General features: G+C 43.0%; 1 protein-coding gene across 1 annotated transcript in view; it reads right to left on the reverse strand.

The window, feature by feature from the left end:
* LRMDA (leucine rich melanocyte differentiation associated) overlaps nt 1–27,589 on the reverse strand; it is a 1,127,800-nt gene that overhangs the window by 516,312 nt on the left and 583,899 nt on the right. Inside the window, exons 3-4 of the mRNA XM_002820796.5 lie at nt 14,089–14,215; nt 2,951–3,090 (exon numbers count right to left, since the gene is read on the reverse strand). Of these exons, the coding sequence (XP_002820842.1) occupies nt 2,951–3,090; nt 14,089–14,215 (267 nt within the window). The remainder of the gene's footprint in view (nt 1–2,950; nt 3,091–14,088; nt 14,216–27,589) is intronic.

Here is a 27,589-nt window from a genome sequence, read left to right on the forward strand (position 1 = left end):
CCTAAAAACTGGGCTGACCTCTTTGAAATCAACATCTCCCATGGAAATGAAACAACAGACACACTTGTTTTGATGTATGGCTGGGTGACATGTTATAAATATTACATCACATAACCACAGAGGATGCCAATCAATAAGAAATTTTTTCAGACAGCACTAAATGAACCATGGGTTCTTGCTTCTGAATACACTCCTTTAAGGCTCCTAGTATTGCTTAAATGATTAATAGAAGACATATTGTCAGAAAATGTACTTAAAGTGAAAAACAGTAAACTGTAGAAATATCATTCATTTTTAAGCAATTTTCTAGTGAAAATGTCACATAAATTTACATAGAGGTTCTACTATTAGGCTCTGGGTAACAGCTAGAAGGAAGGCAAACCTCATGTTTTGTGGATGAAGGGCCAGGAAAATGTTTTACCAAAAGAAAAAAAAGGCAGCTGCATTGCTTTGTATAAACACAAATGCCACAGGAACTCCAGAATCAAAAGTCATATTGCAAAACCCTAAAATTTCTCAGTGGCAAATAGAGCACAAACTCGAGGAAGGACAAAGCGGATCTGCTTACAGACCATAGAATGGAACTATATCAAACACATATCGATCTTTTCCATATACAAGTGTGAGCGCTCATCAAACCAATAGTAAAAAATAAAGAGATTAAATGAATAAAAAATTTAAATGTGCTAGAGAATCAGCCTACCATTCCACTCTTCAACCAGTTGCTGTGCAGTGAATGTGTAACTACATGGGAACATATTTACTGTTCCTTGTGCTGTTCTTAGTCCCTGATTCTCTTGGAGTGCAAGCATCTTGCCATCATTGTGGATGATGTAAATTTTCCAAGTTAATTTTGACTAGTTATGATTTTGGCTTTGTATGACCTCTGGAATCTAGCCTCTCATGGCAACTTTGTCATATGTGCACTCACAAACCACCTCCCTAGCCCCACCCCTCAACTCCTTCCAAGGGAACAGAACTGGAGTGGGGAGGATGGGCTTGGAGGGTGCCCAGGCTAGCCCATGAGATAGACCACACTTGTAGAATCCAGCCCTCCCTAAAGATTCATGACCCACAACCAGCACTTGGATTGAGTCTGAATCATAGTCCTTTGCTTATTAGCTGCATTTGTTGACATCCAAATGGATCTGATTCCAAATGGGCAGTGGGTATCTGAGATGGCCAAAGATCCCTGCATCTCCCTATAAGTTCCTAGTTCCTGAGAAGGAAAGGTGGTTTCAAGCCACCTCCAGAAAAAAAAAAAAAAAATGTGCCAAGCCCTTTTTTCATATCCAGCACTACTTTAGGCATTGATGAGGCTTCAAGAGTCAAGACAACTCAGCTCCTACACACTGGAAGCCATTCTCTAGATGTGGAAATACATGAAGAAGTGAGAGAAATACGCAAGATAGAATCTATAAAATGGTGTGAGACAGTAAAGGAAGAAATGGAACTTGTTGGGAGCTGAGTGTCTCCGAATTCTAAAGCCAACTGGACATCAGAAACACCTATGGACTGTTGTGTTGTAATTGCCACCAACTGCATCAGAATGCCTTGGATGACTCAGAGGCAGATCCTTGATTATGGAATACTGATATAGACTGTCCTCCCATTTTAAAGGTCTCACTGGCAAAGCTGGACTCCACATCAGATCTTCTGATCTGACCCCATATACCTTGGTCTTAGTACTTTTGCTAATGCGACCAGTTACAATAGAAAAAACAAATAGTAATTATTTGAGAGCTGATGATACACAAAAAAAAGAAAAGAAAAAATTTTTCTTAGCTCTTCTTTTCCTTTTGCAACCTCATAAGCCCTGTACTTGAGACCAATCCCTCTCTACCTCTCTCATTCTAGAAAAAAATAACAAAAATGTGCCTACATGGTTGGCTTCACACATAGCTTCTTGGCCCCATGAATGAATGAATAAATGAACAAGTGCATGTATGTGTGTGTACACATACATATACATATAGACACAGATGTATATGTATATATGCATATATACATATACAAAATTTATTAAGTTATTTTTAAGAGTGATTCAGGTGGGGTGTTTAATGACAGCTTATGTCATAATGGAGAGAGAGGTCCATGAAAAGATCATTAAAGCATTTACAAAACAACAATCAACAATGAGAACATAGACAATTTTAAGTGAAGAAGGAAAATTAAGTGACTTTGGTAAAATGGGTAAGACCAAAAAGACTCCCTAAATGACTTTGGATCAGGGCTTTTAAAGCACATGGTTGAGAAGTAGATAGAAGAACAAAAAGCATTTCTACGTGTAGCCCATCAAAGCGCATGGCTGGTGGGCACCACGGCATAGCTCTATGGTGGAGAGGTATGGGCCTGTGGGACTTCCTCTTGAGATTGTCTATGAGCTCCCTAAATTATGGTGGAGAGTTATGGGCCTGTGGGACTTCCTCTTGAGATTGTCTATGAGCTCCCTAAATTTTGGTGGGAAGTCATCTCTCTCTTCAAGATGACTCTGAGACAGACCACAGAAAGATCTTACAACACAGAGCAGGGGTCAGCAAGTTATAGCCCATGGGTCAAATCTAGCCTGCCATCTGTTTTGTAAATAAAGCTTTACTGGAACAAAGCCATGCCCATTCGTTCACAAATTACATATGACTACTTCTGCATTATGAAAGCAGAGTTGAGTAGTTGTGAGAAGTCCATGTAACTTGGGAAACCTAAAATACTTAATATCTGACACTTCACAAAAAAAGTAGACAAGGCAATAACTTTTCATCTTTCTTAGCTTTTGTGACCTCAACCAAGAGAGACAATGGCTATAGGTTACCAAAAGGTAAAAGTTTAACATTGTCACGGGAAACCCACTGATATGTACCAAACATCTACTATGCACCCCAGAGTAAAATATCATCCCCTAAAGCTTCTCTTTTTCCCTTTTCCCACCATGCTCCAACCCCTGGACACTCACCTGTATCTCTTGTAGTCTTCCTCATCCTTTTCCAAGCTGACCAGCTCGTTGGGACAGGCCACGTTGCCCAGCAGACTGAGGTACTCCAGAGCTGGTGTCACTTCTGCCAAGTGATCCAGCAGATACTCCAAATCAGTGATGTGACAAAGGTTAAGGATCTTGGTCCAGGAAGACAAACAGCTTAGCAAGGAGCATAGGCCATGACTGACAGGCGCTGATGAGTCCAGTCTGCTCCTGTGAGACCTCAGGGTGGGGGCTAAAATCAATTCGGCTGTGGGTATATGGTATTGCTACTTTTTCACTCCCACTGTTGGGAACACAGCCCAACTTTCGCTAGGCAGGTAAGACTAAGTCCAGATCATTTGAGGAAGAATGAATAAACTTGATTGTCTCATCACAGTTTTCTTTCCTCTATAGTTCTGTTTCTAAAACACACTAAAAGGGAAGATTCCATAGAGTAAAATATTTTTACAATAGGCAAAACCATAAAACTTAATTCGTTTCTAGTAATGAAAACAAGGGCTGGGCATGGTGGCCCACACCTGTAATTCCAGTACGTTGGGAGGCCCTGGTAGGCAGATTATTTGAGGTCAGGAGTTCGAGACCAGCCTGGCCAACATAGTGAAACCCATCTCTACTAAAAATACAAATATTAGCTGGGCATGATGGCGGGAGCCTGTAATCCCAGCTACTTGGGAGGCTGAGGCAGGAGAATCGCTTGAACCTGGGAGGTGGAGGTTGCAGTGAGTAGAGATCATGCCCCCAGGTGACAGAGCGAGACTCTGTCTCAAAAGAAAAAAACAAAACAAAACAAAAAAAAAAAAAGAAAACCAGAAATTATTTCAGAAGGCCTCATTGAGATATATTCTTTCTCTGTTAGTGAGGGAATTAGAGAATGAAAGAAAAAAGTCAGAGGGGGGCATGATGGGGGAGATTATTCCAGGAGCCATCCTCCAGTGGGACCCACTGTCCAATCACGGCCAAACCAAATAAGGCAAGAGCCATAGATTCACAGAATCATAGGTACTGGAAAGGGTTTAATGACAACTTAGTCCCCATACTAACTCCTGGCTTGAGCTACATACAGACAAGCTGAGCCTAGGTAAGGTGATGACTAGATAGGCATGCCTGGTTGGGCCATGACTTTGAGAGACATATGAGAGAGGAGTTAACCAAGTCGGCAGATAAAAGGGGGTCCCAGCCAGGGAATGGCAGCAGAGCTACAGGAACAAAACATACAAGGGTAGAAGAAATGCCATATGCAAGAGTCAAAGACTCAGATTACAGTTCCCAGAAGTGGGGTCCACTTGAACCTAGGAGAAGGTAAAATCAAAGAAAAGGGATGTTCTTGCTCTGTGAGGATGTTATCTAACCTTGGGCTGTTACACAGATTTCCTCATACTTCATTTCAACTTGCCACAAAAGATTGAATTCCAATCCAACCAATGTCAGAATCAGGTCCCTAAAATATTTGCCAAGCAATCACCACGAAATAGCACATTCCATTTTTCTGACAACCATAACAGTTTTTCTTTCCCCTGGAATTGAATCTTTCTCTAACCTCTACTCACTGACCCAATTTAACTGCTTGGGGTCACAAAGAATAGGGCTTCTTCTCTTCCACATGATGAAGCTTCAGATATTTGAAGCTCACATGTCTTCCTTAAATCTTTTATTCTCCAAACTAAGTTCCTTCAAGCATTCTTTGTACACATGCTCTGCCACCATCATATGCAAGGCCAAATGCTATACCCTAGGTGAGAGCAGCCAGAGACAATGAGAAGCAGAGCACAAGCAGAAGAGGGGAAACTAGCAAGAGAGGGAAACTAGCAAAAGAGTGGGAAACTAGCAAGAGGAGGAAACTAACAAGAGAGCGGGAAACTAGCGAGAGGAGGAAACTAGCAAGAGGAGGAAACTAACCAGAGGGGGAAACTAGCAAGATAGGGAAACTAACAAGAGAGGGGGAAACTAGCAAGAGAGGGAAACTAACCAGAGAGGGAAACTAGCAAGAGAGGGAAACTAACCAGAGGGGGAAACTAGCAAGAGGAGGAAACTACCAAGAGAGGGGGAAACTAGCAAGATAGGGAAACTAACCAGAGAGGGGGAAACTAGCAAGAGGAGGAAACTAACAAGAGGGGGAAACTAACAAGAGGGGGAAACTACCAAGAGAGGGAAACTAACCAGAGGGGGAAACTAGCAAGAGAGGGTAAAGTAGCAAGAGAGGGGAAAACTAGCAAGGGAGGGGAAAAACTAGCAAGAGAAGGTAAACTAGCAAGAGAGGGGAAAAACTAGCAAGGGAGGGGAAAGTAGCAAGAGAAGGGGAAACTAGCAAGAGGGGGAAACTAACAAGAGAGGGGAAACTAGCAAGAGAGGGAAACTAGCAAGAGAGGGGAAACTAGCAAAAGAAAGTTGTGAGCACACTCATTTGCTGTTGGCTTCAATTCACCAACATCCTCTCTGCTTCCTAAACAAAGACAGAGAAATAGACACGGAAGTTTGTTTTCAATCTCACAAATCTTTCACAAATAACATCCAGAGATGGTCATATAGGAACACTAGAATGAGGAGGTGAGAATGGGAGTTCATATAGAGACAGGAGAGAAGGTCCCACCAGGGGGATGAGGTTGGGAGTACAGAGGGGTGGGTGGCCAGGAATCAAAATCCCTGGAGACAAAATACACTTACTAAAGTTCAATTATCATACTCTTCAGGAAAATTATTTAAATAGAGCCAATTAAAATGACAGTGAACAATTCCAGGGTAAGTTCAGCTTTTCCAGCAGGTTCTATCTTTGAATACTTCACAATCATTACTACAACAACAAGAGAAAAAAAAAAAAAAAAAAAAAAAAACAAAGAAAAAAGTCTCATTGCTAGTATTGCCCTTAGATATGGGCGCAGACACCTCAGGTGCCCTGTGCTTTAAAGTACCTTCCTCAGAATGTCCTAAGTCCCCCTCCAATACCTAGGACTGGATGGTGTCATTCAGGTAGAGTACCCCAGGCCTGGACCTAGACCTGGACCTGCATGGGCCTCAGTCCCAGGCTTGCTTTCTCCCCTTCATGGTTTGCTCCAACTTTCTAGCCCACCCACGCAACCCATCAGATGCTCCAAGGAGCACTAGGACTCACATCTGGATCAGGCTGTCTTAAAGCTCAAGGCCAGGCCCTTGTTCCAGGGAGGGCAGCCAGACAAGCTGACTACTGCTTCTGGCCAGCACAGTATTTCTTTTGTGGGACTGCGAAACAGTGGGCTACCAGAATGGTGCTCACATACTGACTTGGAGTGATTCTAATTATTTATGTAGACAAGGGCCCTACACGACTGAGGGAAGCCCTCTCTACTGCAGATGGAAAGCCCGGACCGAAACCTACTTTCCTCTTAGGAAACATTCCTCAAAGCTTGGCTTTTTTCTGTCTACTGTATGAAAGTGGGGATATGCAGGAATGGAACCCCAAACCAACAAGGCTTTTAAGTTGAGGAAATACTGGGCAACTGAGTTGGATTGAAATACCAGTCATTTCTCAACATTTAATGACGAGTAAAGGAAGCCTAGCCGGCCACCATGTTTAGGGAAGTAGGCCTAGATTAAGTGGAGTGAACCTTCACATGTAGATCTACCATGGAGCTAATAAAGCTCATGCGTTAAGGGTTTCTTGCTTGCATAGGCCCCTTCCAAGACCCTGGGAAAGACCCTGGTAATAGAGTCACATGATCATGTGAATTTTTTTTTTTTTTTAATTTGTAAAGGTAGGTAATTTACACTATAATCTGTGGAGATCACTGTCTCACTCCACTAGGACTTCTTCTACCACATTTTCCCTTCAGCTGAGTGACAATGGGAGTGTCTATGGGAATCCTCACCTAAGGGGACATTGCGTAGGAGTAACATTTAATTATGATTCAGTGGGGGAATATTTGTATAATTTGCAGTCACTTCTGTGTCTAGTTAAATTGTTCCAACAGTATCAGTAGGAATGGCTTCCAGTAATACTCTTACTATCCACCATATTAACACAAATATGCAGGGACCAACATAAAACTGATGGCAAAATGATTAACAAACTCATTCATCAATTCAAAGAACATTTAAGATTCAGTTGTTAAGTGTATGTATACATGCCTACACATCAACACACACACAAATTGAAATGTCCTGAAATCTTTTTTTTTGAGACACAGTCTCACTCTGTCGCCCAGGCTGGAGTGCAATGGCGTGATCTCGGCTCACTGCAACCTCTGCCTCCTGGGTTCGTCTCGAACTCCTAATCTCAGGAGATCCACCTGCCTCGGCCTCCCAAAGTGCTGGGATTACAGGTGTGAGCCACTGTGCCGGGCCAAAATGTCTTGAAATCTTATACAGCTCCTACCATATATGAAAGAAACGTGTAAGAGTTTCTCCAAAATGTAATAATCCTAAAAGTTTTACCAATAATGTAGTGGTGAAACTACCAATAATAAATGGTGAAACTGAAAGAAACATTTCTAAACTATTTTAAAAAATCAATTTTCGATCAACCATGCTAAAAGAGGGAATTACCTATTCTCTCTAGAAAAAAATTACAAAATTTCACCAAATAATGAAGCTATGAGAAATTTGCAGGAAAAAAAGTTTCTCTAGAGGCATATCTTCAATAAAGATTGATACTTTTCTAGGTATTTTGACATTTGTGGAATTTATCAACTTAAAATTTTAAAGTTTCCTTTGATACAGTTCTATTCCAAATAAACATTCATTTCATACCTAATTTTGCATTCCCGATTATATAGTATTCAAGAGGGCTCCCTCAAATTACAGAGGTTTCACACTCCCCAAAACCTGGATCTGCCCCTGGCCACAAAGAAGTGGATCATTTGAATGCTCTGATCATGGGACTTGCCTGGGCAAGGGGTCTGCTGGTTCCAAGAAGCTTCAGCCATCCTTTGCCAATGAATCAAAGAGATTTCTAAGAGCCTGCCTGCTTTTGGGTATTTTGTATGGCAGAAACTCCATCTTCCTAAGCCTTTCAATTACCTACTATAAATGATACATTTGGCTGAGTCAGGTGGTCTCCCCCAAATCCACACCAGGCAGGAAGCACTAGCACCTCCTCCCTGCATGCATGCTCTAGACCAGTCCTTCACCTTTATGTTGATAGCACCACCAGAGGATAAAACATGAGAAGTTTTAATTGGTTTCTTTGTCTCCTGGGTCAGCAAGGACAAACACAGCCTTGTGTTGCCTGGTTGTGAGATCCAACATAGAACTTTTCACATTTCTTTTTTGTCAAGATGCATAGAAAATTGACCACAGGCAATCTGTGGAAGAAACCTGGTGTCCCTGGCTAATCAAGACCACCGCAGTGGGGATCATTTCAGGGATTCTCCTAAGGGTACCTTTTTTAAAAACGTGAAGCTACCTGGCACAGTTTCAACTCTCTCCAGCTGGGTTCCCGGCACACACCTGGTTTCCCTCATCAAGTCTTCTCCGGGGTACTTAGCGTTGAGATTTTTTTCAGTGTTGTCTGCAGAAAGTTGCCATTGCAGAGCCCAGCTGTCATGGGGAGGCTTGCCAAGGGAGATTTTCTGCAGAGGGCCCAAGATCAAAGCAGCATCTTGCCTTGAAAGTTTGGAGCATGAGGGAGGAGGGAAGCCTCTCAGCGTGTGTCCAGTTGTGCGGGTCTGAAGCTGTCCCAGGTGAGAATGGACACATCCCTCCCTCCGGGCTCAGCTGCAGGTTAAAGGGCAACCTCCATAACCACTGGGATGATTTTAACCACAGCTAATCCTAATACTGGGTTTTTGAATACTAAATATACAGCATAATGACATACCTCATTTTTATTCACATATGTCAGAAATTTATCGTGCTGAAATAACAATTAAGGAAACAGGGGTTAACGGTCACACAGCTAGTACATGATAGAGTCTGGATTTAAATCCAAGTCCTAAAGAAACTGCATTTCTAGAGGAAAAAGTGACTTATAATTTCCTAACACAAAAGCAAAATTTAAAACACCAGAACATGAGGGTTCCTACATGTTTCTGTGGGAGAGCACAGGTGCCATCACCGGGCTATGAGCTGTACCTCAGATCCTTCCTTCCAATTTGGGCTACTTCTTTTGATGCATCGAGGCATTGGCTAACAGTAAAATATGCCAAGAAATTGTAAAGTCTTTAACAAAGTGATTTCCCACATATTATACCATTTAAATCTCTCAACAATATGCTGAAGTGTGTGTTACCCATTTTATAAAGAAACTGAGGCCCCTGACAAGGTACAGAGACTTTCCTAAGATGACACAGCAAATGGCTATAGGAACTCCAGTCCCACCTCTGACTCGCTGGAGTGGTCTCCGTGCCACAGCCTAGCTACGTAACATGTAGCACCATTCTTTCTTCCTGCTGGCACTATAATCCAAACTCTTTGGCTATTCAGTACATGTGCTGAAGCGAATAGGGAGACAGAAGACGAAGTGTGATTCCAAATAAAATCTGCTTATGTGCCCCCCACACACCCCAAAAGGAAAGTGGGGGAGAATCATTTGATTGTGCAAAGGTTATCTACACTTTCCTGAATTTTCAGTTGGTCAACCTTACTTGGGGTTGATTATTCAGACATGATATGGCTGAGACCATTACCAAATATCCCAACCCTCCTGGTGGAAGAGTCGGGGATGGCGTGTGCATGCTCATGGTTGGGTGTGAGAGAGAGAGAGAGAGAGAAAGAGTGTGAGCAGTGGGGAAGGGGTTCAAGTCCATAGCCAGTGACTACCTGGCCAGTCTCAATGAACCAAAGAAAGAAAATGAGATCCCTACAAACCAAGAGATGAGGTAATCTCAGACAACCAGGCTTTCAGATATACCAGAGCAGGACATCAACACTGAGGGCTGAACACAATGAGAAAAAGGGCTGGTGGAAAAAGATGGGAGGTCCAGCAGGAGGTATGCAGATGGCAGGGAGGCATTGACTGATGAACACAGAAGAAATTTTCCAGATGCTGGGTCTGGGCTCTGGAATCCCTTTTAAGAGCAGACTCCCAGCAGCCCCAGCTGGGAGCAGGACCTTGCAGAGGCAGGCTCAGGATGCTGACTCCTCTTGTATCTTGGCTCCTCTCCTTGTACAATGTTTGCCGCTCCTTTGGGTTTCAGAGTCTGGAGCTGGGAATCAGCATACCTGGGTTCTGGACTAAGCCCCACTACTGACAATCTATGTGACTTCAGAAAGCTCATCCACTCTAGTTTTTCCATAAAAATGAGAATAATTATTCACCAACAGTACCCAACTCACGGAATGCAATTAGGGCAATATTAAATTATGCAAGTCAAAGAACCATTCTAAACTCAGAAGTATATCTGTACTCTGGCCTTGGTTACAATGTGGCCCAAGTCAAACCAGATGAGTTTACACAATTCTCTAGGATAATAACAACAATAATAGTAACCCTTACATAGCACTTACTATGTTACTAGAATCTAATATGTCTGAGATACTTAGAATAATCTTCAAAACAACCTATGGGATGGGTACTAGCATTGTCTGCATTTTCAAAGGAAACCAAAACATAGAGATGTCAAATCACTTGCCCAAGGTCATGCAGAAAAGTGGCAGGTTTAGGGTAGAAGCTCAGGAAGTCTGCCTTCAGAGCCTGTTGTTCTTAACCACTATGTGATAGTCCCTCTTGCTAAAGGATTAAAGAAGCCAATGACCCAAGTGTCCAGGGTCTAGGAACCTACAGCATTATTATAGACACATTTAACTGTGGTCAAACCAAAGTGGAAAAATCTAGATTTTACATGGTAGGTGGGGTGAATAACCATTTTACATATGCCAAAATACAAACCAAAAAAATTTAAAATAAAGCAAACTTCACAAAAGGATTCAAGATAAAACCTCATTTGGCAGCAAGCTTCCTAACATGTTTAAAGATTCAATTTACACAAAAGAGCTAATATTTTTTCAGGAGGTCAATAGTTACTTGTTTCTAGGGCTCCCTTTATCACAAATATAAAGTAAAATCTGAAGGAGACAAGATGCCAATGCCAAGGTCTCCTGGGTAGATTGTTACAGAAATGAATTATGCTTCTTTATATGTACACCCTGTGCAGTCACTTCCCATATTTGTTCTACAGTTGGTACATGACTTGCTTTGGTCATGGGACATTAACACACATGATATAAGTTGAACTTGAAGACTACTTGTACTATGGGGCTTGTGCTCTTAGAATACTCCTCCCATGTGAAGTGCCTTATGCTAGCCTGTTAGAGACAGGTAGTTTAGCCAACACCCAGTACCAACCTCCAGACATATGAGTGAGGTCATCTTAGACCATCCAGCCCCAGTTGAGCCTCCAGGTAGATGTGGCTGCATGAGTGACCCAGAGTAAGACCAGCAGAAGAACCATCCTGCTAAGCCCTGGCCAAACATCTGATCTATAGAATTGTCAATATTTGTTGTTTTAAGCCACTAAATGTTGGGGTGGATTATTATGCAGCAAAAGCTAATGTATAGAGGCCACATCTAAAGCATTTCATGGGGTAGCAATAACAATATGGAAACTAGAAATTGTTGGAAGCCTGCAACATTCTCACAGTTAGGTAGGAGAGTCATTTAGCTGAAAAAGTGGCATCAGAAGTGCTGGGTTGAGAAGATAGCATGTGCTGTTATTGCCTGATTTTACCTACCTTTCTCTGTGACTTCTGAGTCAAGTAGATGGGGAAGCTGATCTTCACAATCATGTTAGTAGAGCAGAGGAGAAAAAAGGAAAGAAGTCTATTCAGAATATTCACTGATAAGAAAATGTGCTACAACAGCACCAGTGATATCGCCGGTCAGGTTTACAGCCACACAGTGTCTTCTGCTTCGGTCCCTCCTAGGCCATTACCATTACTCCATTAGCATTACTGCTACAGATTGGAAAAGTGAAGGCACAGAATAGGGAAAGGACTCAACCAAAGACAAAGAAAACCTCTTAGCACTCTGAAGCCAAGAGGCCTGCTTCTCTCTCGTGACAGCAATACTGTGAATAAAACCATCAACCAGTCCAATGTATTTCTTTAAAAATAAGAAAAGGAAGCTCACAGAAGATAACTTGTCCAAGGCCACACCACTAAATATGATTAAGCTGAGACATGAACCAAAGTCCATGGACTCTAATATTCTACAGAGACCTGGGACACAGGACATGTCTAAAAATCTTCTGTCCTTGATTTATTTGAGAATATTGGCCAACTGATCATCTAAGACAGCCTAGAAAGCCATAAGACTACAAAGTTTTTCAAACAGTGATTGGGAAACTTGGTTGACTAACAGATATAAGAAGGGAAAATTCCACCAAAATTTCATTATGACAAAGACTGTGAATTTACTTGTAGGCCCTCCCCTTTTACTTCTATCAAAGTGACAATAATGACCATAAGGAGCATATTTATAATACTATGATCTGAATGTTTGTTCTTCCCTCAAATTCATATGTTGAAATTCTAATCCCCAAAGTGATGGTATGTGGAGATGAGGCCTTTGGGAGGTGATTAGGTCATAAGGGTAGATCCCTCTGATGGGATCAGTGCCCCTATAAGGAGAGACTTGAAAAAGCTTGCTTCCTGTCTCTCTGCTATGTGATGATACAGTGAGAAAGTATCTTCACCAAGAAACCAACCCTGCTGGCATCCTGACATCAAACCTCCAGCCTCCAGACTGTAAGAAATAAATGTTTGTTGTTTAAGCCACCTCATGTATGGTATTGTGCTGTAGCAGCAAGAGCTGACTGAGACAATATCTTAGAGACTAAAGAAAACATTAACTTATGGCTTAAAGTATAAACAGTAGCTAACAAATACTTCTGCAAATCACTCTTAAATGCTGGCATATGCATATGTGCCAAACCTTACATGTATATCTGATTTTATTTTATACTCTAGAGGAAAATGCTTTGTCTCCTTTTCTATTTCTAACTTATTGTATGAATGTGAACAAGTGGTTTAACTACTCCAGGTCTCAAATGTTCCATCCAATAAAACAAAGCCATTGGACCACCGAGTCCGAAGCAACACAGTAGAATGCAGATATTGGACTTTGGACACAACACAGTTGACACTGAATCATCCAGGACCTAGCATCTTGCTAGTGTCTGGCTGTGTGCCTGCGCCTCACCTCTTTCTATGTCTAGATAAATGGAAAAGACACACCCTTCTCACAGGGCTTGGTAAGGATGAATAACAACACACATAAAGAACCCAGCACCATGCCTCATTCCTAGGAGTGCTCAATAAGGAATAGCTAATGATAATGATGCATTCATCCCTCCAATATTTATTGAGCTTATACTTGGTGCCCGGCACTATTCTTTGTGTGAAGAACAGAGGAGTTAACAAAACCAAGGAAACTCCCTGTCCCATCGAGCTGGCATTCTAGTGCCGGGTAATCCACTACACTAACAATGCAGGAGCTACGGGCCTTAGGTCGCAGCAAGGGTTCCCTGTTTCCATCCCCACTACAGAATCCAGAGCAGTTAGTGCCCGGAAGTCTTACCCTAGGCTGGCTAGGTCCTTGCCTCCGTAGAGGAGGCCATACACTATCATGGGTCCCCTGGGCCTCTCATCACCAGCCCAGCGTGGTATCCACCAGTGAGGGCATAGCCAGGCCTGGGCTTCACATGTCTCTGCCACCTTAGTTCCTTTCCTTCACCAAAACGGTTCCCCAAGCCTGCCCCAGAGCCTTCCAGAAACCTCCGAGGAGAGGAAGTTCGCTTGGCGGCATTACCCGGGACTTCCCACCAGAGGTCGCCCTCCCACACAAGCCCAAGCAAACAGACCGGGCTTCGCCGCCTCTGCAGCGGTGACATTATTTTCTTTCTCTATTTTTATCTATTAAAAAGATTTCTTCACAGCCATAACTTAGATCTCTACACTAAAATGGAGCAACAGGAAGATATAATGGTGCGTTTCATTTATGAATGACCTATAATAAATTACTCTGAAGTGTCCCGAGTGCCAGAAGACAGAACGCTTTGTCTGCCCACGAACTGTATTTCACATACTTTAATTTAGCTGACACATAAAACTCATTTGACATTTTGCAGGTATTTGGGCAGGGTGGGGTGGGGGGACGACTGTGGGGCTGGGTGGGGAGTGGGGGCAGCGGGCAGAGGAAAGGATATTCGGTTCTTGTTGAGGGTTAAGGTATGCAGTCTGGGTAACCCTGGCAACACGAGGTCGTCCCCCAGCTGATTGTTGTCCAAGATGAGTTCCTCCAGGCTCCTGAATGCGCTCAGTCCTTCCAGTGACCTGCAATGACAAAGGCAACAGGAAAAATGATCCTGCACTAAATCAGGGAGGCCATTATGAGCCGAAATAAATATTTTAACCTTCCCTTTCAGGACTGGGAATAGTTTGGGCTTGGTGCCTGTCAGCAAAGTGAATGACAAGAATTAGTAGCAGGAGTCGGGGCGGGGGCGGCGGGGGAGAAGGGGCCGCTGGCACCCACCGCATCCTTCACGCATTGCCAACATGAAGGATGAGGGTCACTTAGTGAGTAGCCAGGATCCAAAACAAAGGGCTTCAGATACGGCCTGCAGGATAAATTTGTCAATGTCTTGTGCCTTCAGGCACCCAGCCTCGCCTGACCCTAACCTCCATTCCCAAGATAAATAACTCTGTCACAGTTCACCTTCATTCCCTGGACACAAATTCAAGTTGTCATCCATCATTCCTGCCCAGAAATATCATACCCTCTTACAATAATAAATATAACTTCAAGTATCATTTCTTAGCAGTTCTCCTCTGTACAGTCGCGGAAGGCTTCCTTTCTCTCTGTTCACATCCTTTGACTTTTTTTTTCCTCTGCCTTTTTTCTTTACTAATCACTTAATTTGCTTCTGCCCAGCGTCCCAGTGGCTGCCCCAAAGGCAAGGCATCTGCAGAATTACATAATCACTCCGGTCTGAGAGGGCTTTTTCTTTTATTATTTCTTTTTATTTGTTTTTGCTGCGGGTGGGGAGATGGGGGTTGGGAGAATTGCTGTTTCAAAGCTCCTGGCCTGAAGTTACTGTTTTAATTTATGGAAAGTGGATTTCTCACTTAATTTTTGAAAGAAGTGTAGAGTGCAACCCTGTAGATGTTGAGGCAGTAAATAAAAAGGCAACTGAAAGAATTAGGTACCCAGCTCCAGGTAAAAAAAAAAAAAAAAAACAGCAGAGAGGGAAAAATAGCCTTGCTTATACACATCGCTGAAAGTTAACTCTTAATTTTATGGGCTCTCATGAGTGTTGGGGGTGGAGGTGACACGGGGTAGTTGTGCACAAGTGCTTGCCTGGGTGCACACAGACATTAATTAAAGCAAGCCGGCCGGCGGAGGGGCTTACACAGAGACACAGACTCCCAGCTCGTTCACCTGCCAGACCCAGGAGATGTGCTGAGCCTGCACAGGGTGACAGCTGAGCTACGATGTGGACTGGAGGGAGACATGTAGGGGATGCCTGGCTATTCTATAAAATGTGACAAATCAGGGAGATGTCGTCCACACTATTTATTCATTTACTGATAGTGCTTCCATCACAGCCCCATGTGCTTGCATGTGCAATGTCTGCACATCTGCTGTGAATGTGAATTTCAGCACAAGCGCTTTCCCAAGGCATCCATAGCTCCCTTGTGGGATCTCTGCCAAGAGGACTCCAAAACACGGAGTCAATACTTAAGAGGTGTAAAAATGTAAGTAATTAAATCTGTAGATTCCACTGGGCCCAGAGCTCTGCCTGCATGTTCCATTCCTGCCAGACCTCGGGGTGGTCCCACTCGGGACTCAACTCCCAGAGCACACCTGCTCCTCCAACCAACACTGCCAGCCCCATCGAGAGAGGACACATTTTGGAGTAGGGGTCCAGAGGTCATCGTGTTTCATTTCCTCCTCCTTTCTCTTTTTCCTCTTGGTTCCGAGAGGCAAAACACAACTTATAAGGATAAATGCTTGAAGGGGTGGATATCCCATTTATTCTGATGTGATGATTACACATTGCATGCCTGTATCAAAATATGTCATGTGACCCATAAATATCTACACCTCCTATGTACCCACAAAAAATACAAACAAAAAAAATTTTTAAACCCACAACGTACGCACATCTAGGCAGGAAGGTTTGGGACTTTGCCTCCGCTCCTCTATTTCCTGTTGTGTGAATTCGGGCCTGTCAATAGCCCATCTGAACTCTCCTGCTCTGTGTTCCTTCCAGCTCATAGGATCTCGTCGAGAATAAGTGAAGGACGGCTAACTGGTTACTAGCATACGCTGTTTTTTTTTTCTTTTCGTTCCTCCTTTTATTCACTGTTTTGTTTCCTGACGCCCTGACCCTGGGGGTGTGTTTGGAATGCAGGGGACGGCCCATGAACAAACCCACAGAGGAGGCGTGCAGCAAGTCAGGCTTGTGCAGGGGACTTTCGGGTTCTTCTGAAGTCCCTTCCTCCACTAGGGGTTAGGGAGTGATATGCCAAAAGGCTTCTCAAGACTGGGCCCATTTACCACTAGGGGAGGTGAGGCCACTTGCCCTTAGGGAGCCTTAAGGGTGGCTAATAAGTCCTTTGTGCACAAACATCAGTTGGACTCTGCTCAAAGGCAGCATCCAAATACGTATTGTTCCTGAGTTACGTTATGCAAATATTAGACTCTTCTGATGAGAATCAGCAAATGGTTGGCAACTGGCAAGCAGAAGAAAGCTCCTTTCCAAGAGTGCTCCAGGGAGGCATAAAGCAAAACGACACAGCATGAAGATGGAGAGAGCCCAGGAGCACCAAGGAAGCGCCCACCTCCATCCATCCAGCCTTTCTTCCCCTCAGGGTGGGCTATGGGGCAGAAATCCACGCCAGAGTGAGACCTCCCAGAACAGCTGGAAAGATCAGTCTCAAATCCCCTGTCACCTGTCTGGTTTTGAGACTCTTTTTGCCATGTGACGTTATTAGCTGCTCAGTAAAAAGAGAACCATATTACATGGGTGATTGCTAATGAATAAATCCCTGTTTTCATGTTATCAGTGTGGTGTGCTCCGGGGGATTTAATCAGCTAGATCCAGAGCTGAGGGCTGGGGCACAGAAGTCAGGGGTTAGAGAGCATAGTAAATCGGGGTACTGGGGAGGATAGGTTTTGGGGGTCCCAGCTGACACGTGGATGACAATACACATACACCTGGAAGGAGGTGGCTTTACCCTTTATTTTTTTTTTTACTGTTATTTTTACTGCTGTTTTCTAGGGAGGAACAGGAGAAAAAATATGTGTGTAGATCTTTGAGTTCATTCCCCTATATGCCAGGTGCCTGCAAATATGTGCTGTTAAATAAAATGACAATTTTTCTACTATCACCCTTGTGTATGGACAGCAAAATGCACCCCAAAACCAGATCCCCGGTGGAGACGCCAACTGTCAGTCCAGCATCACTCGCCAGCTTCCCGGAGTAGTGCGACGTCTGAGGTATGGGCTGGGGGCTGATAGGAGAGAGCAAGGTTTCACCCAGGACCTAGGCACAGCCAGCTGGAGGGAGATCATCCAGGCCTGGATTGTTCTGGAAACCTAATCAGCACCCCTGGAACTCCCTGCAGGCTGCCTGCCTCCCCCTCCACCAGCAGCAATGCAGCCAGGATCTCACGCACAGGTACCATCCTCTTACCTCCTTCCCTCATTCCCAGGGCTCTGCCTGGGCTCCCCCAGGAGCTGCAGCGGCTGCTGGGAGCATCCCAGTGCCTTTTCCAAAGTCACATCAAAATGACAAAACATCACAACGCATTGGGCTCCAGTGGACTCAAACGGAGAGAACTTTTAAGTTTCCACTGTAATTAACCCTATCCTCGTTAAGATAATTATGATCAAGCTTCCTGTCAGCGTTAATATCCCAACATCATCGCCTGTGGCTCACACTCTGCCCTCATTAGCTTATGAAAACAGCAGCACTGAACAGGCGTGCAGCCCTGCCCAGGCCAGGCCAGTGGCTGGCACGGGAGGGCCACGGGTAGGGGGCCATGGGCCCCACAGAAGGGCCGCCCCTTGAGCCCCAGTCCCTTCTGCTCCTGGGTGGGCACAAATCAGTGACCTTCATCCTTTTCCTGCAAATGAGCCACTCACCAGAATGGAGGGGAAGACCCAGGGCCCGGGCCCAGGTAGGGCTGGTAGCCTTGGGCAGGAGCCTCTAATTTGTAGCCATTCCTCTCTGCCCCTTGCCCAGCCAAAAACCAGCCAGAACACTGTACCATAAAAACCACCAGAGGATACTTCCAGAACCCCTGGATCAATCCTTGGATCTAGGCTGTGCTAAGAATTCAATCTCTCCTCCTCCAGCTCCAGCCTATACCAGGGGTGACAGGGCTGCGCCAACATGAGATGGGCAGCGAACGGGGGAACAGCTGACCACAGACCCTAAAACAAAAGTGTCTGTCTCTTTGGGACTACATTTGGCCCCAAATCCAGGAGCAAAGGCTGGGATGTTCTCAAACCAATCAAGAAAGCAAGATCTCCCCAAAGATCTTTACCTACTTCCTCGACTCTAAATATCCCTGCCCACATTTTTAATTGAGAAAATGGGGTGGCCATGGAAGTTCTAGAGGGCCTAACCTGGGTCTGATGTCTACCACCCTGGTTAGGCCCCCAGACCTGCAAGGGCCGGCTGCTGCCTGTTCTGTATGGATCTCTCTGATGATTTCTGTCTGCCCAGGCCCCTCTAAGAGGGGATCTCCATGCAGCCTCCATACTCCCAGAAGGCTGTTAAGTATACAGTGAGGGCTCGGTACTGCCTCATCTACTGAGCACTGTTCAGCCACAACCTGGGAGTGTCTGAGAAAAAAACGGCCAGTAAACCCAAGCATGGGACAGAGAGCAGGACCAGCGCACTGGCCAGTGGCTAGGGGGACAGCCTCTAGACTCATATTCTTTCAGAGGCCAGAATGCCTCCTCATGGTTTCCCTGGGGCCATGTAGCTAAGATCAGGAAAGAGTAACATTCAGCAAGTCTGCATGCGTATACCAGTTCTTGTTATTAAAATATTTAAATACTTCCTTCAGTAGATAAATAATTGCAGCTCTGAGTGCCCTTCCTGTTACCCTGGCCACTCCTTGGCCTCTTCATAATCCAGAAACTCTTCCATAATCCAGACCTCTTCATAATCCAGAAACTAAGAGGCCAGTGCCCACCACAGCCCAGGGCTACCATAGACCCTGCTCTAGCCAGCATCCATTCTATTGGACAGTGCAGTTGTTAAATTGTTTCAACATCACCCTTGAGAGCAGAAATAGTAACTTGTTCCTCTCCTATACTCCCCCCACCACTCCAACTGCAGTGCCTGGCACACAGCTGCTCCTTGGGAAATGTCTGTATATCAACTTCCCACAAAGGCATGGCAAAAGCCACAAGGACAGGACACGTGACCAAAAGCCACCTGGTGGAAAATGAAGGGAGAAAAGAGAGAATTGGTGAGGTATGATGTGACCACTCATATCCCACTAAATGGTCCAGTGGCAGCACAGACATTTTTAATTTTTTTGAGATGGAGTCTTGCTCTGTCACCAGGCTGAAGTGCAATGGTGCAATCTCGGCTCACTGCAACCTCCGCCTCCCGGGTTCAAGTGATTCTCCTGTCTCAGCCTCCTGAGTAGCTGGGATTACAGGCTTCCGCCACCACGCCCAGCTAATTTTTGTATTTTTAGTAGAGACGGGGTTTCACCATATTAGCCAGGATGGTCTCAATCTCTTGACCTCGTAATCCCCCTCCTTGGCCTCCCAAAGTGCTGGGATTACAGGTGTGAGCCACTGCACCTGGCCAGCACAGACATTTTTATACCTATACATTTTTATAATTTGTTTACCTAGTCCTGTAAGAGATATTCCTTTTTCCATAAAACTCTTTTTATATACTTAAATGTATGGATAAAGACAGACATAGATATGTAACTCTATACATTACTACATATACATGTTATATATTACTATACATATTATACATGTTATATATTAGTATATATAGTATGTAGAGTTGGCTGTGTATATTTTTCTGCCATTCAAGTCACATAGCCATATATGTACACACACACACACACACACACAAATAATTATATAAATCAACTAATCCATACTGTAAGTGTATCAAGATGAATACAAATGTCTTTAAGAAATAGAAGAACATGAAAAAGGTTCTGGCTAGGGTATGTGAGACAGAGTGTACACTGACATCACAAGGGATTGCATCTAGCCTGGGCAACATAGTAAGACACCATTTCTAAAATATAAAAAATAGCCTGGCATGATGGTGTGAGCCTGTAGTCCCAGCTATTCAGGAGGCTGAGGCAAGAGAATCTCTTGAGCCCAGGAGGTCCAGGCTACAGTTGAGCTACGGTCATGTCACTGCACTCCAGCCTGGGCAACAGAGAGAGACCTCATTGCTAAACAATAATAACAAAAAAGAGGCAGTGGGTTACGTGACTTTGGGGTCAAAGTCAACCCCAAAGCTCTATTGAGACCCCAACATGATGGATAATCCCTGAACTGCAGAGAGTAAAATTCAACACTCATCTGAGAGACCTGAATCCAAGACCAGCCAAAAAGCTAAAGTATTAATAGTTAACTAGGTCTGAAGCCCCCTGCACCACATCTAAGAATACTAAGAAAACTTTCAAATATGATGCCTAAAGAATGATTAATGAATAATTAGCAATAGAGAATAAGGAGCTAGAAGCCCTTGGAGTTAATGTTACTTGAAAAAGGAGGTAAGAAGGTAGATTCTCCTATTTTGGACACATGAGGTTATATGATTACCCATATGAAATTCTGGTCAGATGATAGCTCTCAGGAACCAGTATTTGCTTGCTGTAAGACAACGTGAATAATGTATCTGATCATGTTATCCTTTTTACTTTTGCTACCAGGAAGCTCAGAGGTAAACTGTCACCCAATTGTAAAAAGGTAATCCTTCATGATATCTATACCTGCTTTCTAACTTCATTGTCAAGGCTTATAATTTTTTCATAGCTTTGATATTTCATTTATTTATATATTGCTTTTTTATTTTATTCATTCTAATAAGCTAGCCCAAACCTTTTGTAGAATGAGGTAGGATATATATCAATAAAATATAATATAGATTCTCAAACAGGCAGATTCTGTGCATTAAGGAAAAGTTTTGAGAGACCAGTTGTTAATGGAGATACTCATGTAGGAATAAAGCAGATATATATTGTATTCAGAATTCAAAATGGTTGGCCAGGCATGGTGGCTCATGCTTGTAATCCCAGCACTTTGGGAGGCCAAAGGAGGGTGGATCATGAGGTCAAGAGATCAAGACCATCCTGGCCAACATGGTGAAACCTCGTCTCTACTAAAAATACAAAAATTAGCTGGGCGTGGTGGCACGTGCCTGTAGTCCCAGCTACTCAGGAGGCTGAGGCAGAAGAATCGCTTGAACCTGGGAGGTGGAGGTTGCAGTGAGCCAAGATCATGTCACTGTACTTCAGCCTGGCGACAGAGTGAGACTCCTCCACTCAAAAAAAAAAAAAAAAAAAAAAAAGGCTTTGAATAAGCTTCTCAAAATATCTTTGTGACAGGAAGCCAAAAAGTAGGCTAGAAAATGACAATCTTAGGTAGAGTCACAACTGCTTCAAAAATCTACCTGAAAAATACTGATTAATGGCTCAAATTGCTGTATGGGTAGATTCTAGGGATTTTGATCTTATTTTTTTGTTTTTTGTTATTTTTGTTTTTTGCCAGTGACTTGGTTAAGGAGATGTTTATCACATTTATAGGGGACAGGACCCTAAAGAGATATTAAGAAAGATACAGTAGGATCCAAAATGATCCTGTTAGAATCAACCATTTTTCAGCTCAATAAGATGAAATTTCACAATGTCTAATGTAAACTAAATAATAAAGTTCAACTATCCAAAAATATTTACTCATAAAAATTAAAAGGCACATGAAAATTGGGAATAAATTTGCAACCCTTCTAACAGTCTAAGATTTAACACCCTTAACATGGAAAGAGCTTTTATAAATCATTAAGGAAAACCTGAAGCCCTAATAGAAAAATGACCAAAAACCTTGAATGGAAAATTCACAAGGAAATTTGTCAATAATAAAAATATTGGAGAAATTTTCAGCTTTATTAGGAATCTAGAATATTCTAATAAAAATATTTATATCCTTTTCTTGGATTTTAACATAGTTTTGTCAAGCTTTTACTTCAAACAAACACAAGACTAATGAGACAGTGAAATTGCTGGATGGCAATTTACATTAAAAGACTTAAAAATAATTACCTTTTCATCCACTAATTCCAATTCCAATAATTTATTCAGTAAATATCAAAGATGTGTATAAGTTTATGTACAAGTGTGTTCACTATAGCATTTACAATAACATTGCAAACAAGCCTAAATGCCCAAGGATTGAAGAATGATTAAATAAAGCTCAATATATCTGTATTATAAAATATTACACAGGAATTAAAAATAATATTGTAGGCAGCTATCTAATAAGCCAGTACAATTTTCATGCTATACATTTAAGTACCCCAAATTAAGTCACAATGTAATATAGTACACACACCAAGATCTCATGCATGAAAATTAAAAGTCATCCATATGGTCCTCACCACTTTCCACACAAATTTTAATCTGCACCAAGCTTTTCTGGGCATTTTCTTCCATGTTAATGGTTAAGAATCATCAAAGTCATCTTTCTTAGTTGTTCTAGTTTATAAACTGCTGTTAATATACAATCTTGTACACAGAGACATTATAACAATTCTATATACACATACACAAACACACTTAAATGTATATACTTGTGTGTGTGTGTGTATGTGTGTGATACCTATCTGTATCTCCCAGATACATACCATTAACCCCCAGGTAAGGAGTTTATCAGTCATTTTTCAAATAGTTTTCTCTAGCTACTAAATTTTCTATCATGAATATACATTTTATAATCAGGAAAAACCACAGTTAATACTTCTTTTAAATAAAACAAGACAATTCCACATGCATAACATGTGGAAGCTTTAGAAAAAGAGTAGTGTCTGAGGACTTAGTATGAATCGCCAGTGACCACCACAGAAGCAAATCTGATCCCAATCCACTCTACTACTCTCCTGGCCCCTAAGTGTCTGTGCCTGGAGCTTTGTTTGAATTCCAGGTGCCAGATTCAAAGAGGGATTTGCATTCAGAAACACCATCCAAGGACAACCACCAGGAGGTGAAGGGTGTAAGAAACAGTGATTGAGACAGTCAAAGTTGCTTAACCAGGAGCAGAGAAGTCTTAGTCATTTCAAAGTCCTCAGCCTACAGGGTTCCGGAATGCAGAATCAAAAACAAATAGAAAATTATGTAAGCTGAGAGGAAATGTCTTGAATCAATTTTTTGAAACTTGTCAAAATGGAGAAGCTGTTCACTAAAGGATGAGCTGCCCTGAGAGCCACTATACTTATCTGAATAGAGGCTAAAGTCATGGAGAATGTTTAGAGGGAATTTCTGCATAGAGATCAGATTCGATGACTTCTAATATTCTATCCAGATACTGTGGTTATCTGACTGGAGCTCCTTCCTTTATAACTACAGTTTATAAGGGCTGTTAAGTCAGTTCTGCTCTGCCAAAGCATCCCTTATGAGTCAGTCTGGTAGGAAGAGGGTAGCAGAGTTCCAGCACACTAAACTCTGCACCTCATTCTTCTAGCTGGGACTGTGCAAGGCTTCTTTAATATTTTCCTAACTATGGGAAGGGTGCAACATGTGCCCATAATAAAAAGGCACATGTTAGCACCCTGACCTCTTATGGAATGTAAACTACATATTAGAGCTACAGCTCTATTTGTGTAAAACATGCCCTATTATAGTCTTCTTATAGACTCATAGACTTTGAATCCTAGAGGAATTTTAGGCTGTTCCACTCTCCCCCTACTTCACAGAAGATTACTAATGTCCAGAGAGGTAAAGTGGCCTACCTGAAAACACACATGAGTCACCAGGCCACATTTAGAATCTGTGTACATAAAATTCAGTGCTCCCCAACTATGTTAAACTACCTCTACATACTTTCTAGCTGTGGTCCAGAAATGGAAATTCACCATCGCCACATCCTTTATCCAAACATTGTGTGTAGCTTTGTAACCCATTCATTGTATGTCCTCAATTATTAATATAATGATGAACCTAAATGGTTTTCGAGTTCTTTTTCCTTTCACTCTGTACTCCATGGATCCTCCTAGAAGAATCTCCCAAAGAGCTAGTTCTTAGAGTTTTTTTCCTTTGAAGTTAAGTATGCATTAGGTGGGACTGGCTTGAGATTTATCTGCTAATGATCCCCTTGGGGTACACCTCTATAGCTTGTTCATTCATTCATTTATAAAAATGTATTGAGTGCCAACTCTGTGCTTAGTACTTTGCTAGTCTCTGGAGCTACAACAATGACTGTGCAATAGTCCCCTACTATTAAGTAGTAGGTATAGACAGGGAAGCAGTTACCAGATAATGCAGAGTAATGGATTGGGATGATTAGTGCTACTCTGAGAAGGGGCTGGGGCTGGTGAAGGAGATGGGCTTGAGCTAAGTCTCAATGCAAATGAATTCTAATCTTTTGAGCATCTGCTGATACTTTATTTCACATTTGGTGGTGAGGGAACATAAGGAAAAGAGATAACTTGATCCTGGCACTCAAGTAAGCTACAGTCCAGAAAGCTGATTTGCTACCAAAAAGCATGTGGTGTGGTATCCACTTCTAGCATGACAGGAATTCAGTGAGCACATGCATCTGGGGATACAAATGATGCACAAGTCATGGAATCTGCTCCCGATGCTCTTACCATCTATGAAGGAGAGAGAGAGACGCTGGGCTTGGAATAAGGGGACACCATACAGGACAGCGTATCGGTAAGCGGCATGGATAAGATGAGCTCTGGAAGTTGAGAGGAAAGCAATGAAGGCTGTAGTAAGCCCTGTCTGTTTTTGGCCCATCCCTCCTATGCTTGCCCTGAAGGTATAGCAAGTCCCTAAGGACAGAGACAAGGCGCAGGTGTCTCTCCAGGAACATACTAGATGAAGGACAGCCTCCATGTTCTGCTCCCATCATTCTCCTTCTCAGGGCTATCCTCCCTCCTCAGTGCGAATCTTTCCTGTCTTTTTCCCACCCTGGTGACAGGGTTTGGCCTGGGCTTTGACTATGTCTCTGAAATTATTTTGATTCACGGCTTGAGATTTTACAAAACCACACATGCACGCATGGAGCCTGTGGCCTCGGGATCTTGTTTGTTTTTAAGAGTCTAAAGAGTGAGTTTGTTTGGCGGGTTCTATAAATGGGGGTTTTCTTTGCTAGGGAGATGTGAGAGTGGACACGGTGTACCGCAGCCACGGTATGTGTGCACCTCGCCATGGGGCGGAATGCAGAGCCTGGTGGGGGAGGCGCCCACAGCCATTGGGCAAACATATGTTGGGCCAAGAACACTGCTCTTCAACTTCATGAACTGTTTGCTTGAAAGATAACAGTGTCTCTTCTACACAAGCCTTTCACCACCCTCCATAAAGGGAATTTTTAATTCAACAGATGGTGTCTACTCATTGCAAGCCAACCAGAAAAGGAGACATTTACACGGCTGGATCTCAAGGCCCCAGGGACCCCGAGGGCCCCTAATCAAATACTTGCCCAAAGACCAGCTCCCCATCGGCAGGGCTCCCCTGGAATGGACTCAGGCCAGGAAAGCCAGTAAAAATGTGCCAACTCTTGATTCTGTGAGGTCCCAATTGGCTGAAAAAGGTGAAAACATGTTTTCTGTCCCAGACTACAAGATAGCTTTATGTCTCCAGCAGGAAAGAAGGCCCCAGGAGATATGGTGACCTCCAAAAGTGGCTTGCTACTGGAGCCATTTTCTTTCTTCCAGAATAGCTCTAGCTCTATGGTTCACAAAATCTCTCAAAGAATAATTTGGTGAGCTTTGCTTTCCAGATCCTCTCATGGCATGTCCTGGGCCCCATGTACTAGCACCTAACAATGTTAGGGACAGAGAAGAGATCAACTGTTTCCAGTTGTGCAGCATAGAGAAAAAGTTTTTCCCAGCACTGAACCAAGGCTATTTCCTCTGTGTCTGTCTCTCTGGTTATCTGACTGCTGCTCATGGCAGCAGGAAGCCAGTGTGGTGTTTTCACAGGGAATGTGTTGTTCTGATGAGGAATATCTTGTCAACTCAATGAGGCCAAACGCAAACGTAGTTGGTAAACACACAGCATAAGACCACTCCATTTAGTCATGAGCTCTGTTTTCAAGTACTGGTTTTGTGGGCTAAGACTGGAAAAATAACACTTGGAAAATGTAACTTTCTAATCTTTCAAGGTGGCAGAAAATCCCTGACCTGTCCAATTTGCAGATATCAGAATGGGGATCAGCTGAGATACAGTACATGAAGACAAACCTAGACCAATTGTTGTTTAGCTGAAAGATTGTTTTTGAAAAATAAATGTGGATATTTTCTTTTCACAGGAAGAAATTAGTTGCCTCAGAAAAGGAAGCAGGTCAGTGGCTAAACCTCCAGAAGAAATACTGATATATTTCAGAATCATTTGAACGCATAGGGAGATGGCAGCTCGGGAGAGCCTCTGTCTTAGGAACAACCAAGGAACCTGATCCAGGTCCTGCCTTGGTTAGCACCTTGCTGCAGTATTTCAGTGAAACCCTTGCCTCCTGTGGGCCTCACTGTACTGTTCCGTAAACTAAGGAGGCTAGGCTAGATTATTTTGGAGGTCTCTTCATTTTTAAACATCCCATGCACCAAAGTGGGTTGCAAGATGAAAACTCGCAAAGTTTTATCATTGCCTTAATTGTTCCACCATTCAGTAAAAAGTTCAGCTTGAGACTGGCAGACTATCCTTAACCCTCAGATGGCCAAAAAAATGGGGGTCAGAGAGCAGGGCATGTTTCAAGCCTCAAGTATGAAATCTGATTAATAAAAACGATCCGGGGGAAGGGGAAAGTTAGGGGAGAAAAGAACTCCCGCCTGCTTTTCTCCGTCTTTCATAGCAACCCAAACTAGGAAGTGAGAGGCAAAGCGTCACACGCTCAGAGGGCAAAAGATAAATGTTTGATGAATTGACCATTGGTTGTAAAGTGATGGGCTTTGTGTGTGCATAATGGCTGAGCTGCCTTTCCAAGCCCATCGCCTGCCAAGATAAGAAGCCATAATGGATGGACCTTGAGATGCCCTGGACAGAGGCAGCTTTAATTTGACTGGTTTTAATAAAATTAATTCTTAAAAAAAAAAAGAAGATGGCAGAAGGAAGAAGACAGTAATTTGAAGAGATCAGAAAGGTTGAGAATTACATATACGGAGAGTAGACATTAACCATTGGTTTTTCCATTCATTGCACTAGTCAAGTAAGCAGAAGAAGAAAGTTTGATTTTATTACCTCTATAAGTCATCGAAAAGTTTATAGGTGCCCAGCATTGTCCATTGTCCAGACAGAGATGCTTGAGATATGGAAATTAAACAGCCTGGTTGAATAGAAAGGTACCCTAACAACCACAGACTGGATCTTTCATTCATTTATTTATTCCCCCTACAGCAAACATTTATTGAGTATCCCCTAGCCAGGCCTAGGATGAATAAAATAGGTTTTCTCCCAGCCCACATGGAGCTGGTGGAGCAGTGAGGCCTGGTG

This window comes from Pongo abelii, chromosome 8 (assembly GCF_028885655.2).
Source record: "Pongo abelii isolate AG06213 chromosome 8, NHGRI_mPonAbe1-v2.0_pri, whole genome shotgun sequence".
Taxonomy (NCBI): domain Eukaryota; kingdom Metazoa; phylum Chordata; class Mammalia; order Primates; family Hominidae; genus Pongo; species Pongo abelii.